At 43.7% G+C, this 15,285-nt stretch overlaps 2 protein-coding genes across 3 annotated transcripts; both read left to right on the top strand.

The window, feature by feature from the left end:
* Window positions 1-18: 18 nt before the first annotated feature.
* Window positions 19-1,432, top strand: LOC134286108 (uncharacterized). The gene is made up of 2 exons (XM_062847679.1): window positions 19-1,344; window positions 1,424-1,432. Exons 1-2 carry the CDS (start codon window positions 19-21, stop codon window positions 1,430-1,432), a joined length of 1,335 nt encoding a protein of 444 aa, XP_062703663.1.
* On the top strand, window positions 1,418-3,616 carry LOC134287650 (uncharacterized). Of its 2 annotated transcripts, XM_062850016.1 has the most exons (3): window positions 1,418-2,284; window positions 2,418-2,661; window positions 2,721-3,616. In XM_062850016.1, the coding sequence occupies exon 1, from the start codon at window positions 1,471-1,473 to the stop codon at window positions 2,206-2,208; it is 738 nt and encodes a 245-aa protein (XP_062706000.1). In that variant the 5' UTR covers window positions 1,418-1,470; the 3' UTR covers window positions 2,209-2,284; window positions 2,418-2,661; window positions 2,721-3,616. The 2 variants fall into 2 exon arrangements, with proteins under 2 accessions (XP_062706000.1, XP_062705999.1); XM_062850015.1 differs by having other exon boundaries at window positions 2,418-3,616.
* Window positions 3,617-15,285: the final 11,669 nt, after the last annotated feature.

Below are 15,285 nucleotides of genomic sequence, written 5' to 3'. Positions count from 1 at the left end.
GAAGAGTCTCTGCAGGAAATGTGGATGGAATACAAGCAGAACATGGTCGCATTGGAGTCCCTATCGATTCCTCGCTGGCTCGGCGTCAGCAACGACTGCACAGAAGTGCAGCTACACGGGTTCTGCGATGCATCGGAAGCTGCGTACGGAGCGTGCCTTTACTTACGTTGTACTGCGTCGGATGGCACTGTCACTGTCCGGTTGATCACCTCCAAATCACGAGTGGCACCTTTGGAAAGCCTCCACAGGAAAAAGAAGAAGATGAGTATCCCCCGCCTCGAGCTGTCCTCGGCACTTTTGCTGAGTCACCTGTACGAGAAGTACAGCCAGATCCACCCGAACCTTCCAGCGTACTTCTGGACAGACTCGATGATTGTCAAGTGCTGGCTGGCTTCGCTACCCTCACGGTGGCAAATCTTCATAGCAAACCGCGTGTCGGAGATCCAGCATCTCACCAAGGATGGAGTTTGGAACCATGTCCCGGGCACCGAGAACCCGGCAGATCTTATCTCCCGTGGAATGTCGCCAGCACACCTTCAGTATCAAAAACTTTGGTTCGAAGGCCCGCAGTGGTTGGCTCAAGACCAACAGTTTTGGCCAGACGCAGGTGATCCCCCTAATGCAGTATTTGATTCGGCCATGCTGGAAGAACGACCAACACCTGCATTTCCAGCTCAAGCAGTACCTCCAAGCGAAATCTTCGGAGAACGTTCGTCGTTCAGGGAACTCGTTCGTATCGTAGCACTGCTGCTTCGATTTCGGCACAACTCGCAAAAATGCAATCGGCCGTCCAGGAAAACTGGTCCCTTGACGCTCGAGGAACAGGAACAGGCAACTATCGCTCTAGTTCGCTTGTCCCAGCAGGAATGCTACCCACAAGAGCTAAAAGAGCTAGCCAAAAGAGGATCGGTTCACGACTCGTCCAATATCGCTGCGCTGCATCCACAACTTTGTGACGGCGTGATGCGCGTCGGCGGCCGGCTCTCTAAGGCATCGATATCGTCCGATCGCAAGCATCCCTATATTCTACACCACAAGCACCCTTTCGCAACGATGATCGTACGGCACTTCCACTACAAGCTCTTTCACGCCGGTCAGCAGCTGCTGATTTCGGCGGTCCGCGGAAAGTTCTGGCCAGTTCACATCCACAGTTTGGCCAGGAAGGTGATTCACGGATGCATCCCGTGCTTTCGCAGCAAGCCCAAGGTTTTGGACCAGTTGATGGCTGATCTTCCGTCAGCGAGAGTCAACCCTGCACCACCGTTCATGAACGTCGGCGTGGACTACTGCGGTCCATTCCAAGTCAACTACCCCAATCGTCGAGCGAGTCCAGTGAAGTGCTACGTAGCGATTTTTGTCTGCCTAGTAGTGAAGGCCGTCCATCTGGAGCTGGTGGTGGACCTAACCACCCAAGCGTTCCTAGCAGCGCTGAAGCGGTTCGCAGCTCGTCGCGGCAAGCCCCAATTGATAATGTGCGATAACGCAACGACCTTCGTCGGAGCGAAACGGGAGCTAACCGAGCTGCATCGACTGTTTCACGACCAGAAGTTCCAAGAGCAACTTATCAAGGACACCAGTTCCGATGGCATCGAGTTCCGATTCATCCCTCCCCGCACGCCAAACTTCGGCGGCCTCTGGGAGGCGCAGGTCAAGTCCTTTAAAGGGCACTTCAAGAAGGCTGTTGGAACCAAGGTTTTGAAGGTGGACGAAATGTTGACTGCACTGGCGCAGATCGAAGCGGTCCTCAACTCACGTCCACTAACCCCAATCAGCAGTGATCCCAGCGATTTCGAGGCTCTAACTCCAGGGCACTTCCTGGTTCAGCGACCACTAACTGCCATCCCGGAGCCTGATTTGCAGGATCTTCCCACCAATCGCCTGTCGAAGTGGGAAACTGCTCAGCAGGTGTCACAGCAGGTCTGGAGCAGGTGGTCCACACAATACCTCTCGGATCTCCACAACCGCACCAAGTGGACCAAACAGCGGAACAATATTCGTATCGGCACGATGGTCCTGCTCAAGGACGAGAATGCCCCTCCTCTGAAGTGGCACTTAGGCAGGGTCGTCAAGGTGTTCGAAGGGTCGGACGGCAACATTCGTGTCGTCACGGTCCGCACTAAAGACGGATGCTTCGATCGAGGAATCTCGAAGGTCTGTCCTCTTCCTATCCGAGACAACGAAGAGAGCCCTCAACTCTCACCCGCATAAGTCACTCGCCGAGTGCACACCGGTGTTACGGCACCATCCAAGTTTTTCTAATCGTCTCAAGAGCAAACAAGGTCAAGTTGGTATCGTCTGTGCATGTCTTGTGTACGTCATTTGGTATGGTGAAGGTCTCGGCGCACAGGGCGTCGGCGGTGACCACAGGGTCATTGCAAGATTTAAGCAAATTTTTAATCGTTGCATATCGTTGGTAGCACCACAGCGTTCGCTACCGTCTCTCATCCGGAGGAATCCATGGTAACCCCTCCAACAGCCGTCGTCAACCGTTTGGCAGTGAGCTTGGCCAGCTCGCATTGCCGATCAGCGAATCGATGGCACGAAGTTACGAAGTCAAAGAAGAGTGGTCATCCGACCGCAGAAGCACCTACGCCCGGCAGAGACTACCACCCAGGTTTACACTCTACGGAGGATCCTCAGGCGCCGTTCTTGCCTGGGTAGGTAAGTTGTTCCGGTTTTCAAATTTCTACGCACAACCACTACATCCAATCCTTTTCGAGGAAACCACCAACCAAACCATCACCAAACGCACCACCACTACGAAGTACCGGAAGCAGCAAGGAAGTAAGCCAGCCATCAACCGATGGAGTGGCGCAAGGTCGTACCAGACGATGACCCCGACCGATCCAAAACGAAGCACCGTGAAGCCCATTGAAGTCACTCCGAAGTCCCCGAATCCAGTCAAGCCACCGTAGAAGAAGAAGAAGAAGCCATCCCGTTGTGCACCCGGCACGGCATTCCTGGAGATAGCCCCACACTAGGAAGCGCACGTGAGCCCGAAGTCAACGTGTATCGGCGCCGGAGGCGCATAGACGTAGCAGTCCATCAGCAGTTCCCCTCCGCACGCACCCGCGTGGCGATGTCCCGTCGGCAAGGGTCGGCGAAGTTCATCCGTAGCAGCAACAGAAGCAAAGTGAATTCCAAAACATGTTCCAATATTGTTAGATGTAAGCAAGTGAAGATCAGTAGAAGTAGAAATTCGAATGAAATTTGTAATAAGCTCTTGTTTGAAACCCGTCTGGTTTCAAGGCGGCCGGCATGTTCGGTCCGAGATTGTGAACCACTGGTTCTGGTCTCTTTAGATCGCTTTCATCTAACTCATGAGAAGAGTAATACCTCTCGCTTCTCGAGAGCAACCCCGAAGTCGGGCAAGATCACTTTGTACGAAGTTTAAATAAATTAGTATGCACCCATTCGTCAAACGTATAACACGCGTTGTGTATTCGGTCCGGTCCGGTCCGGCAATAAAGTCTAGTGCCCACAACGCGAGTGTTTTTATTTCCACCGTTGAAGAAAGGTCGATGGACGAAGGCAGAGGTCAAGGACCTCTGAAGTGACCCGCGTTTGGACGGACTAGTTTCTACAGTCCACTTTATAAGGTCCGTGCCAAAACACATACGTTGACCCAGTTTTTCTTGAATTTTGTGACGTCCTCTGCTCCTCTGTCCTTTTTCCGTAGTTTCCCTTTCATCAAAGTTAACTATTTCTTAATGGGCCTTATTTACGGGCAATTTAGAGGTTTCATTGCCTTTTCCACAAATTGAACATTGTTTACTTCATACCTGTCAAAGGTGTCACGCGCATAGTGGCAGGATGCCAAATCCGGCCAAAGTAATGTAGGACCTTTGTGCTTTCAGATGAGTGGCAGAATATGTTTCTGGAGACATTCCTTCCGGTATATTTCGACGTTCATACCTGGGACGGTGAAGAAAGGTGACGATTTCATACCACATTGACAAATTGCTTGCCTAACCAACACATTTTCCCATTTTTTTTTTTGCAAAAAATCGATTTCTCCTAATTCGTAACATCCGTGCCATGCTTAACAGTGAAAATCTGTGCCCCTGGAAGTACCTTGTAGTCCAATTTTACATCATCCATGAATATGCACATGCAATTTTTGCTCAAAACATCGTCGTACAGCTTCCAAGCCTGAGTTTTCACATAATCCGCCAGAATTTGACTGCGTTTTGGACATTTCTGTTTTGGGTAGGTCTTCGGGGAATTACGCTCCTTGGCGCGTTGAACCATACCAACAGTCGTTTCACACTTTTTTGCGTAATCTCTAATGGATACCTCCTATTTTTCTTCAACGATTTTGCAAGTTTTGCTGTCCAAATTTGACTTGGACGCACCTGTTTTTTGCCGCGTCCGGGTAAGTCTTTCAGTGTGTTATACATACCGAATCGTTTGATAGCATTTTCGACAACAAAAACCCTAACACATTCAATTTTTGCTAATTTTCTTAGCGATGATCATTTTTCCTTGCAGTGCCTGGTCACAATCGATTTTCGCTTCTCCTCCGTAAACCCTCGCATTGTTCCACTTGAGGAAATACTTTAACTTTTAATGAAGGGTATCGTTTGTTTACAACGTTAGCAACACATAGACACAAAGCAGTTAACAAAATAAGGCATAGTCTTTTTAATACAGAGCCTCAAAGGTGTACTCATAATTAACGATACAGTCCTTATGAGCAATCCTGGAATCAAGCTTGGAATGTCCTGGATCTCTATGCCTCTGAAAATACACCTTTAGTTGTACATTCTTACGAGTACATTCTTGCCGGAATCTCCCTGGAAATTGTTTTAGGGAACGTCCATAAATTACGTCACGCAAAAATTGCCCATTTTCAAACCCCCCTCCCCCCTATGTCACACTTTTTGTATGAGACCTCTGAAATTTTTGTATGGGTTGTCACACTTTGCTGAACCCCCCCTCCCCCCTAAAAGCGTGACGTAATTTATGGACGTTCCCTTATATACTCATATGTTGCATATACTCTTCTCAAAGCATAATCCTATGGAAATGTCAATTGGGCATATTCCCGGAGGTTATTTTTAAGGTATTCTCGTAAAAGCTCTGGAACTATCACTGGAGGAAAACCTCGAGATACCCTGTGAGAATTTCCTTCAGGCCTGGTGAAATACTTAATGAATTTCCTGCAGGTATTTCCAGAAAGCTCTCTAAAAATGGAATTTTTGGAAAAAAAACCCTGGAATTTATTAAAAAAAATATCTGGAAGAATACAAGGAGGAAATCCTAGAGAGATTCCTGGTGCATTTCCCAGAGAAATTCCGGGAGGAATCCATGGAAGAATTTCGAAAAAATCTTCTCTGGGTGAACTCCGGAAGAAATCCCTGAAGAAATGTCTGAAACCACTTTTAGCAGTAAGTACTTATATGTTTAACCCTAGTAGGATGTTGGGGTCAATATGACACAGACAGGCTCTCTGAGCGTGCATTACGCTATCGTGATGCGCCTAGCTTAACATCATATGAGGGTTAAAGCAAGTCACAGTGACTTTAGCGCAACCAAAACCTGGGCTGCCATGACTCTTTTGTGACATGCGTGTTGCTTGGAAGAATCCCTGGAGGCCTTATTGTCTCGCTTATTGTGAGAATACCTGATGGAATTCCTGAGTTAAGAAGAAACTGCTGGAGGAATTCCAGAAAAAAAATCCTGGATAATTTCCTGGCTCCTGTATATATCCTTTTAAAGTTATCTTTCAATAAAATTCGCTGGAGAAATTCCTCTATAAATTCTAGGAGTAATCCTGGAGAAATTCTTGGGTACTTCTTCTTCTTCTTCTTCTTCTTCTTCTTCTTCTTCTTCTTCTTGTTCTTCTTCTTCTTCTTCTTCTTTTTGGCTCTACGTCCCCACTAGGACTTGGCCAGCCTCTCTTCAACTTAGCGTTCTTTAAGCACTTCCACTGTTATTAATTGAAGGGCTTCCTTTGCCTGCCATTGCATGAATTTGTACATTGTGAGGTAAGTACAATGATACACTATGCCCAGGGAGTCGAGAAAATTTTCCCGACCTGACCGGGAATCGAACCCGCCGTCTCCGGATTGGCGATCCATAGCCTTAACCACTAGACTAACTGGGTACATCTCAGGAAAAGATCCCTACTAACAATCGCAATCCACAAACAAGCATGCATGTTGAATTATTGCTTTATAATAGTAATGATCGCTGAACAAAAATTATGCTGTATATTACAGTACAAATGCTTTTTCAATTGAAAATGTAACCAATGTTCAACATTTCGTATCGGTATAAACAATGATAATTTAAAACACTTTTCAAGAGTTTAATAAGTTTTCTGTTCGACTTGCAGTAATTTCTTTACAAAAAAGTTACTGTACAATGTGTTTTTTTCGAGACGTATAAGCGCATTCGTTTCATCATACTTCGACTCAGAATACAGAATGAAAAACACGTTTTATTTACTGAACAGCAGCAGAATTAATATGTTGTTCAGTTGTTAACTATAATGTTGTGCTAATTCACCACTGCTGAACAGGAGTCAAAGTGTGGTTATTATTAAACCATGGGAACTGACCGGGGTTGATCACCGTGAACGATTATTATGCGGTTTTATTGGCAATTATCGGTGAAAAATAACGGAAACAGCTTATTTTGCGTGACGCGTTTCCGTTATTTTTCACCGATAATTGCCAATAAAACCGCATAATAAACCATGGGAAGTTTATGTTTTGATTTGCGTGCTTCAATGCATTCAATGCAAAGGTTGTGCCTGAATATTATCCAAATATTATTCAGCATCATGCTGAATTAGTTCGTCATAAAGGTGTATGTTAAATGAGTGATTGTTAGTTGGGATGATTGAAGGATTTCAGAATTTTCTGAATAAATTTTTGTTGAGAACCTGAGAGGAATTTCTGAAGAAATCACTTGAGGAATTCCTGAAGCTGTCGTTTGAAAACTTCCCTGGAGCAATCCCTGGATAAATCCCTGAAGAAATTCCTACACGAATGCCTGAAAGAAATTCTGCACAATCCCTGGAGGAATTCCCGAAGGATTTCCCGGAGGAATTCTCGTAAAAATCGTAAAATTTCTGGAAGTATACCTGGAAGAACTCCTGGATGAATTCTGGGAGGAATCCTTAGATAAATTTCTGAAGAAAACTCTTGAGCAATTCCCAGAGGAAATCCTAGAGAATTTTCTGAAGGAATCCTTGGAGGAATTTCTGGAGAAATTGCTGGAGAAATCCGTGGAAAAATTCTTGGAAAAATCCCTGAAGCAATTCCTGGCAAAATCTCTTGAGAGAATCCTGGAGGAATGCATGGATGAGGATCTTCTGGACAAATTCCTGGATGAATTATTGAAGTAATCCCTGGGAGAATTCTAGAAAGCATCCCTGGAAAAATTCCTGGAAAATTCTCCAGAGGCAGTCTGGAAGGAATTCTGAAAAAAAAAATCCTTGATAAATACCAGGAGGATTTTCTGGAAGAATCCTTGGAGGAATTTCAGGAGGATTTCCTGGAGGAATCCCAGGGAAAATTTCATGAGAAATCCCTGGAGGAATCTCTGAAAAAATCCAGAAGGTATTCCTAAAGAAATTCCTCAAAGAATTTCTGAAAGAATCCCTAGAGAATGTCCCGGAGAAATTCCTAGATGAATTGCTGTCATAATTTCTGAAGGATGTCATGGATCAATTCCTGGTGAAATTCCTGGAAGAATTCCAAAAAAATCCTTGGGTAATTCCTGGAGAAATCTCCAGTGGCATTCTGAAAAAAAAAACCCTTGATTACTACCAGTAGGATTTTCTGGGAATCTTCGAAGGATTTCCTGGAGGAATCCCTAGGGAAATCCCTAGGGAAATACCTGGAGAAATCCCAGGAGAAACTCGTTCAGAAATCCTGGAGGAATTCCAGAAGTAATTCCTGGAGGAATCTCTGTAACATTCCTGAAGGTACTCATGAAAAAAATCCTGGAAGAATTTCTGAAGAAATTCCTAGAGGATTTCCCGAAGAAATTCCTGGAGGGTTCGCTGACATAATTTCTGAAAAGTCAATTGCTGGAGAAATTCCTGGAGAAATTCTGGAAGAATTCCTAAGAAAATCCTAGAGTAATTCCGGGAGGAGTTCCTGAAAAAATTCCTGGATAAAATCATTGACGAATTTCTGTAGGTATTCCTGTGGGATTTGCTAGAGAAATCCCTGATGGAATTCCTGGATGAATCTCTAGAGCAGTTCTGGGGAAAATCTCAGGAGAAATGTCTGAAAAAATATCATAAGAAATTCCTTGAAAAATGCCTGGAAAATACTTAGGAGAACTCCTGGTGAAATTCTTGGAGAAAATCCTGAAATAATTCCTGAAAAAATGTTCGGAGGAATTCCTAATGGAATCCCCGAAGGAATTCCTTCATGAATCTCTGGAAAAACCATTGGAATAATCCTTTGAAAAATTCCTGGATTAAATCCTGTAGAAATTCCCAGAAGAACTCCTGTTGGAATTCTTGTAGGAATCCCTGAAACGATTCTAGGATGAATTCCTGAAAGAGTGTCAGAAAGAATTCCTACAGGAATGCCTGGAGGAAATGCTGAACGAATGTATGGAAGAAACCCTGGAGGAATTCTTGGAGGAATCATTGATAGAACTTCTGCATGAACTCCAGGAGGAAATACTAGAAGAATGCCTGTTTTTCTTTTCTTTTTTTCTCCCTTGTTGGGGAAATTAAGCCACTGCGTCCAATAAGCTGAACTTTTGTGGCATGCCTGTAGTTATTCCTGGAAAAATCTCTAGAGGAATTCCTGGAGCAATTTCTAGCGGAATTTCTGGAGGAATCTATAGAGATGAATTCCAGGAGGATTTTTTAGAGGAATCCCCGGAAAATATCCTGGAGGAATTCCTGAAGAAATTCCTGGAGAAATTCTTTCTGGATACGACTGAGGTTATGTACTGTTACGGTTTGGCTTCGCAGTCTTAAGGGGAATGGAAAACACTAGTTTTTGATTATTCCCGACGTTTCGGTCTAGTGTTTTCCATTCCCCTTATTTCTGGAGAAAGTCCTTAATGAATTCTTGGAGAAATCCTGAAGAAATCTTTAGAAGAGTTCGTTAAGGAACTCTTTGAGGAATCCCTATAGCAGTTCCTGAAGAAATCCCTAAAGGAATTCCCGAAGAAATCTCAGAGGGATCCCTGGAAGCAATTTTAAGAAGGAGTTCCTAAGGGAATCCCTAATCTGTTCCTGGAAAACGTTCCTGGAGCAATTCATTTTATTTTTATTCCTGGGGTTCCTAACGAAATCTTTGGAGGAATTGTTCAAATAGTTCCTTAAGTTGTCCAAAAGAATCACAGAATGAATTTTCGAGTGTATGAAAAAATTATAGGAGGAATCCCTGGAAGAATTCCTGGAGAAATTCCTGGAGGATATTCTAGAGGAATGCCTGTAGGGATTCCCGAAGGAATCTCTGTAGAAACTCCTGGAGGAATCTCTAGAACATGGTTTCCCAAACTGTGGGTCGCGACCCCCCAGGGGGGTCGCCGGCCTTCATCCAGGGGGTCGCGAAGGACAGTGAAATATGTTACTGTAACAGACAACAAATGAGGGAATTTCTAAGGGACGCGAAAACTACGTCTGCTGGCAAAAGGGGGTCGCGTGACCTGGAAGTTTGGGAACCTATGCTCTAGAAGAATCCATGGAGAAATTTCTCGAGGAATCCCTAGAGGAATCACAAGATGCTTCTAATTCCATGAAGAATTCCTGGATAAATTCAAAATTCATGTAGAAATTCACAGAGTATTCCCTGGAAGAATTCCCGGAGGAATCCCTGGAGGAGTTTTTGGAGGAGTTCCTGCAGGAATTCCAGGAAAAATTCTTGAAAAAATCACAGATGGAGCTCTTAGAGAAATCCTGAAGGAATTCAAAGAAGAGCTCGTGGAGGAACTCCTTGAAGAATCCCTGTAGCAGTTCCAGAACAAATCCCTGGAGGAATTCCTGAAGAAGCAATATCAAGGGGGATACCTCAGGGAATCCCTAAACATTTCCTGGAGGAAGTACTAGGATTAGTTCCTGCAGGATTTTTTTTAAAATAATCCCTGGAATTGTTCCTAAAAATCACAGAATGAATTCCCGGGTGAATTTCAGGATAAAATCTTGGAGGAAAACCAAGAGGAATTCCTGAAGAAACTCCATGAGGAATCCCGGAAGCAATCCCATGAGGAATTCCTTAGGAAATACCAAGAAAGCTTTTTTGACAAATAATAAATAACCTTGAAAAAATCTGAAGAAATCCATGCCTGCAATAATTTCTGCACAAATAATTAAATTAAACGTTTCGGCACGTAGGGACGAATTAAAACCGTTGTCGTTCCAAAGAGTTTGATGACTGCATCGCCGAGAAATCCAACATTCAGTGCATCCAAACAGTCGAACACTCAAACCTCCAGTTTACTTCTTGAGATATTTTTTTCTGGAATCCTGAATTAATGATAATCGAGTTGCCTCAAATTAAAAAAAAAAATCTGGCGGTCAGGGGGGCACGACCCCCCTCCCCTCCCTGTTTCCTTCTGGCGACGCCAATGAACAAGTGCAAAGGGTAAGGTTAAAATGCATCATTTGTGGCTAAGAATAATTTAGTAACAAATTTTGAAAACGACGTTTAATCAATGGTGTAGCATTGATTATACGTCGTTTTCAAAATTTGTTACTGAATTGTCCGTTGAAGGAAGATACCAGAAATGTAAATGTTCGATCTGCAAGGGTAACCATAAGTCAAACTTTAGGGATTGACTTAGCAATGAAAAAGTTGTTGAAGCAAACACCCGGAAGATGAATGGGACCATCAATCGAACCCGTAACACTCCCACTTCAAATCCTGCCATCAATTAACTGTTGGTTCGCACTCCTTCTCACCCTCAGATAAACAACCATCAGTAGGTCGGCTCCACAGGCACGTTCTCCTCCATTTCCAATGAAATAGGAAATACCTCAGATCATCTTCCAATGAATAGTGCTACATTTGCTTGCAAGCAAAATTCAAACTCTACCTATCATCGAATTCAAAGCTTGGACTCGGAATTGAATTTGTAAATAAAGTTGTTATTGGATTACGTTTTAGTAATCATTTTTGAATATTTTGAAATTAAATACATCGCAAATATTACTAAAATAAATTTGATATCTGAACGACGCAAACGAAGTGCAAATTGTTTTGTTTGTAGAATTCCAGTGTTCCTAACAACAGCTGCTCCCAGCAAAGCTGTGCAACTATGGACCAGAAGATGGTAAATTTTCGGCATCCGCCTTCAAAGGATGAACTCGATTCGAAAATATTTGAAAACAATTCGAAAATATTGTGATGGGTCGTGTAATAACAGAGCGCTAGACTTTCTTTTCTTCCTTGCATATGGAATTTCACTTTTCTCTGATTACCCCTTTCCCGTTCGCATTCAGGTCGAATCAATTGCACTTCCATTCGGCGGAATAATTCCCAAAACGCCCCGTTCTTTTAATTTTATTATTAAGAAAAGGAGAAAAAATCGTACCCGACAACAATGTAGTGTCACACTTCAAAGCATCCATGCGCTCTACCAGCCTCGCTCCAGGTCGGTCGTCGGCAAAATCAAAACCCATTTCGGAGGTGCGCAATTCGGTTTCGGAATGATCGACTGGTATCATCCCACCGCCTCCGCCCGCCACCGCAGCACACAATTCCGCACAGCACGAGGAACACCGAACCGAGCTGCCGGGAATCGGGGATCGAAGAAACCAGTCTGTATACCAAGTGTAATCAGAATCCTTTGCTCTACATTCAAAACAGCCGGGCGAGACAAGTGAAAGGGGTTCCAATTGTAGGTAGGCCAAAGGGAATTAATTCAATATAGGTATGTTAAGGAAGCAAGAAAGGATTCCGGCCAGCCCAGCGTGATTGCCAGCAGGGAAGCTCTTTATTAACCCCAAATTAGAGGGAAAGGCCGCCGCCGCGCCTCTATCGAGACCCGGCCAGAGTGGGTTCGAAGCCTGTGTATAGGGTTGAAAAGTGTCGGATGTACCAAAGCAGATGCCGCCCCGTGCAGTTGGTTCTTCCTATATTTTGCGTAAACCATGTGCTTTTTATTTTGGTCATATGAGTTATCATATAACTCAGATTTTGGCCGACAATACGTATTAAGACTACGCCAAGCTAAGAAATTTGGATTAAACAACGATTCCGTTTCAAAGTATCAGTATTTCGTTCGTATCAAAAGTTGAATAATTCAAAATTGTTGTTATTACTACGAAACTGGATTGAAGCCTGCTTCCCAACTTATTATGGGAATATATAAATATTTGTACTATCAAACCAAGCATGGTGGTGAATCAATTTTTGAATTCTTAAATAAATAAAATTGCTTCAAAATACTGCAGAATACTTTGGTAGCGGTGAAAGCAAATAATCAGCACCAAGTCCTGCAGAACTCAAAGTGGATGTCTGTCTAATATACAGATGAAGATTATAAAACAGTCGGAATTGATTTGTCGAAGTTATAGCATTTAGATACAGAAGTTTTATTTTATGAAGATGATGATGATGATGATGATGGTGATTGTGTTCCATCATCCATTGTATATCAGGAGTCAGAAGGCCGGCTCCAGAGGCACGTTATTCTCCATTTGGGACATTTGTGCCATTGCCATAATGATTGCCTGTTTCATTATCTACCTGAGGGAAAAAGAAGGAAATTAGGATTAGTATGGGGACAGGAACAGGTTGGGAAATAGGAAAAGATACCCTGGAAGAGGGCACCAACGTATAAGCGTACAACAGTGAGTTCATACAGCGCCCTTAAAAGTACACTGTAATGACGAATAAAGCGCTAGGAGAGCTTACAGCTCTTTACCACAGCGTTAAGAACAACACGACATCATGAATGTTCAGGTTTCTGAAGTCAGTTTCACTCAATAAGTGTAACGAAGTACCTACTCGGAAACGCAGTTGTTGTTATTGATGATGATATTTTTCTACCATCTATTCTAGCAAGGCAGCTGCCTATAGCACTGGAATAATCTGAAAAGCGATTTGATCAAGATTGTGCCGTTGCTAGTGGTCAGTCATTTTCCTGTATGAAAGGCCAAAAACGTTTGGAAACCCCTGGATTAACAGAATACTCCCAATAGATGGGGTCGAAGAGTCCGCCCTCAATCCATGAAATGTTAACAACAATTGGGTGTCCTGATGGTCCCACCCTCCCCGTATGTATAAATAATTATTGGCATAATACAGCGCGCCATGAAAAGATTTCACCGGATGACCTGGAGCTGATGACATGTTGCCTTCGTAGAAGAGTTCGCCAAATCACTCATAAACTGCTGCAGACGCACAGTAGTTGCTGTCGTATATCCGTATATTCAGGAAGACATTAAGCCCGATTTTGATTGAATCAAACTGCAAGCTTCTCTCGCAATTACATACTCGGAAATACAGTTGCGCTAAAACTGGACAGTTTTATAACCAAATCGCATCAGGTACCCATATCTTCAGCGTTCGTTGAATTCAGCTCCTTGATTTGAGTTCGACAAGCAAGTGCTTTAATAACAGCCTGGTTATCTGAACAAACTTTGCCCATTATCTACGTGCTGCTGAAGTGCTGATTGTATTCCACACACATGTGAGTAAGCTCACGAGAATAGACACCAGCAGCTGCCCGACCTTCGAGAAGGGAGCCATCAGTGTAACAAAACAAACGATGCCGTCTGAAATACTTCTCTCTAGATAACCAGATTACCACTCTTCCCGGAAAGGGAATTTCGGGGAAAATGTCCTATACGGAAAATTACCAGCAATTGTAAGATCACTTGGAGCAAGGACAACTTTGTCCCAATTCACCAAAAGTGGAAACAACGAGGTGTGTGTTGATCTGCCACACCTATTTGCCACACACAAGAATTCCATAGGCCAATATTGGTCAAACAACAGTCGTATAAATCTATTTGATATTCTTGGGGTTAAACCCCAAGTTTTACCAAAGGCCTATTAGCGATTTACCGAAAGGTCCTATTAGCGACACCAACACTGAACTACCTGAAAGGCTGTTTGCATTAGGTCGAAAATGATGCTGATGCACATACCAACTATCAATGTTAGGTAATCGTCGGCAAAACCATAAGTAGAAAAACCGCTATTATTGAGATGCCTCAATAGCGTATCTGCTATGAGATTCCACAAAAGCGGTGACAAGACTCCCCCTTGCGGGCATCCACAAACGCTCAATTTCCTAATCCCTGCTAGACGCAATGTCGAGAAGAGATATCGGTTTTTGAGCATTCGATGAATCCATTTGGAAATCAATGGGGATATACAATGACTTCATGTGGCTTCCAATGTGACATCGAAAGGCACGTTGTCAAAGGCACCCACGATATTTAGGTAAACACTCAGGCAGGATTGCTTTTGGGCGAATGCCTTCTCAATATCGTCTCAACGTCGTCTGTTCCAACTCTTTCTACATTGCTTCCTGAGTTTCGCCAGATCAGAGTTCCACCAAGGGGTTCCTCTTGTGATCTTCACAGACCGTAGAGGGCATGCTTCTTCAAAAGCTTCCATGATGAAGGTCGTTGTAGTATCAACGGCGTCATCTAAATCACTTGGAGTGTCAATGGATGGTGAGTATCCATGAAATTTGGCCGCAACCAAATCAGTAAAAAGATCCCAGTTTGCGAAGTAACATTTAAATGTTCAAAAAAGATATACTCTCTCTCTCTTCTTGGCGTAACGTCCTCATTGGGACAAAGCCTGCTTCTCAGCTTAGTGTTCTATGATCACTTCCACAGTTATTAACTGAGAGCTTCCTCTGCCAATGACCATTTTGCATGCGTAAATCGTGTGGCAGGCACGAAGATACTCTATGCCCAAGGAAGTCAAGGAAATTTCCTTTACGAAAAGATCCTGGACCGACCGGGAATCGAACCCGTCACCCTCAGCATGGTCATGCTGAATACCCGTGCGTTTACCGCCTCGGCTATATGGGCCCAAAAAAGATATAGCGATGGTCAGATAAAGATTCTTCATCTGACACATGCCAATTGGTCAGCTCGTGACTAATTCTGCTAGAGCAAAGCGTTATATCTAACACTTCCTCTCTAGCAGATACCATGAAGGTTGGGCGGTTGTCTATGTTAAGTAATGCAAGATCTGTACTACTTAAGTACTCCATCAAACTGGAGCCTCTCAAGTTAATGTCTGAGCTGCCCCAGATGATATGGTGAGCATTAGCATCACTGCCAACAATTAGCGGAAGGCCTTTTGAAATGCAGTATGCGACGACTTGTTTGAA

The sequence above is a fragment of the Aedes albopictus genome, chromosome 2 (genome assembly GCF_035046485.1).
Source record: "Aedes albopictus strain Foshan chromosome 2, AalbF5, whole genome shotgun sequence".
In the NCBI taxonomy this organism is placed as follows: Eukaryota; Metazoa; Arthropoda; class Insecta; order Diptera; family Culicidae; genus Aedes; species Aedes albopictus.
The sequence above is the reverse complement of the archived record's forward strand: the minus strand, read 5'-3'. Positions and strand labels throughout refer to the sequence as shown.

Bases quoted from the DNA above. Each gene is read 5' to 3' on its own strand.
- LOC134286108 (XM_062847679.1), top strand. From the start codon at position 19: ATGTGGATGGAATACAAGCAGAACATGGTCGCATTGGAGTCCCTATCG.
- LOC134287650 (XM_062850016.1), top strand. From the start codon at position 1,471: ATGTGCGATAACGCAACGACCTTCGTCGGAGCGAAACGGGAGCTAACC.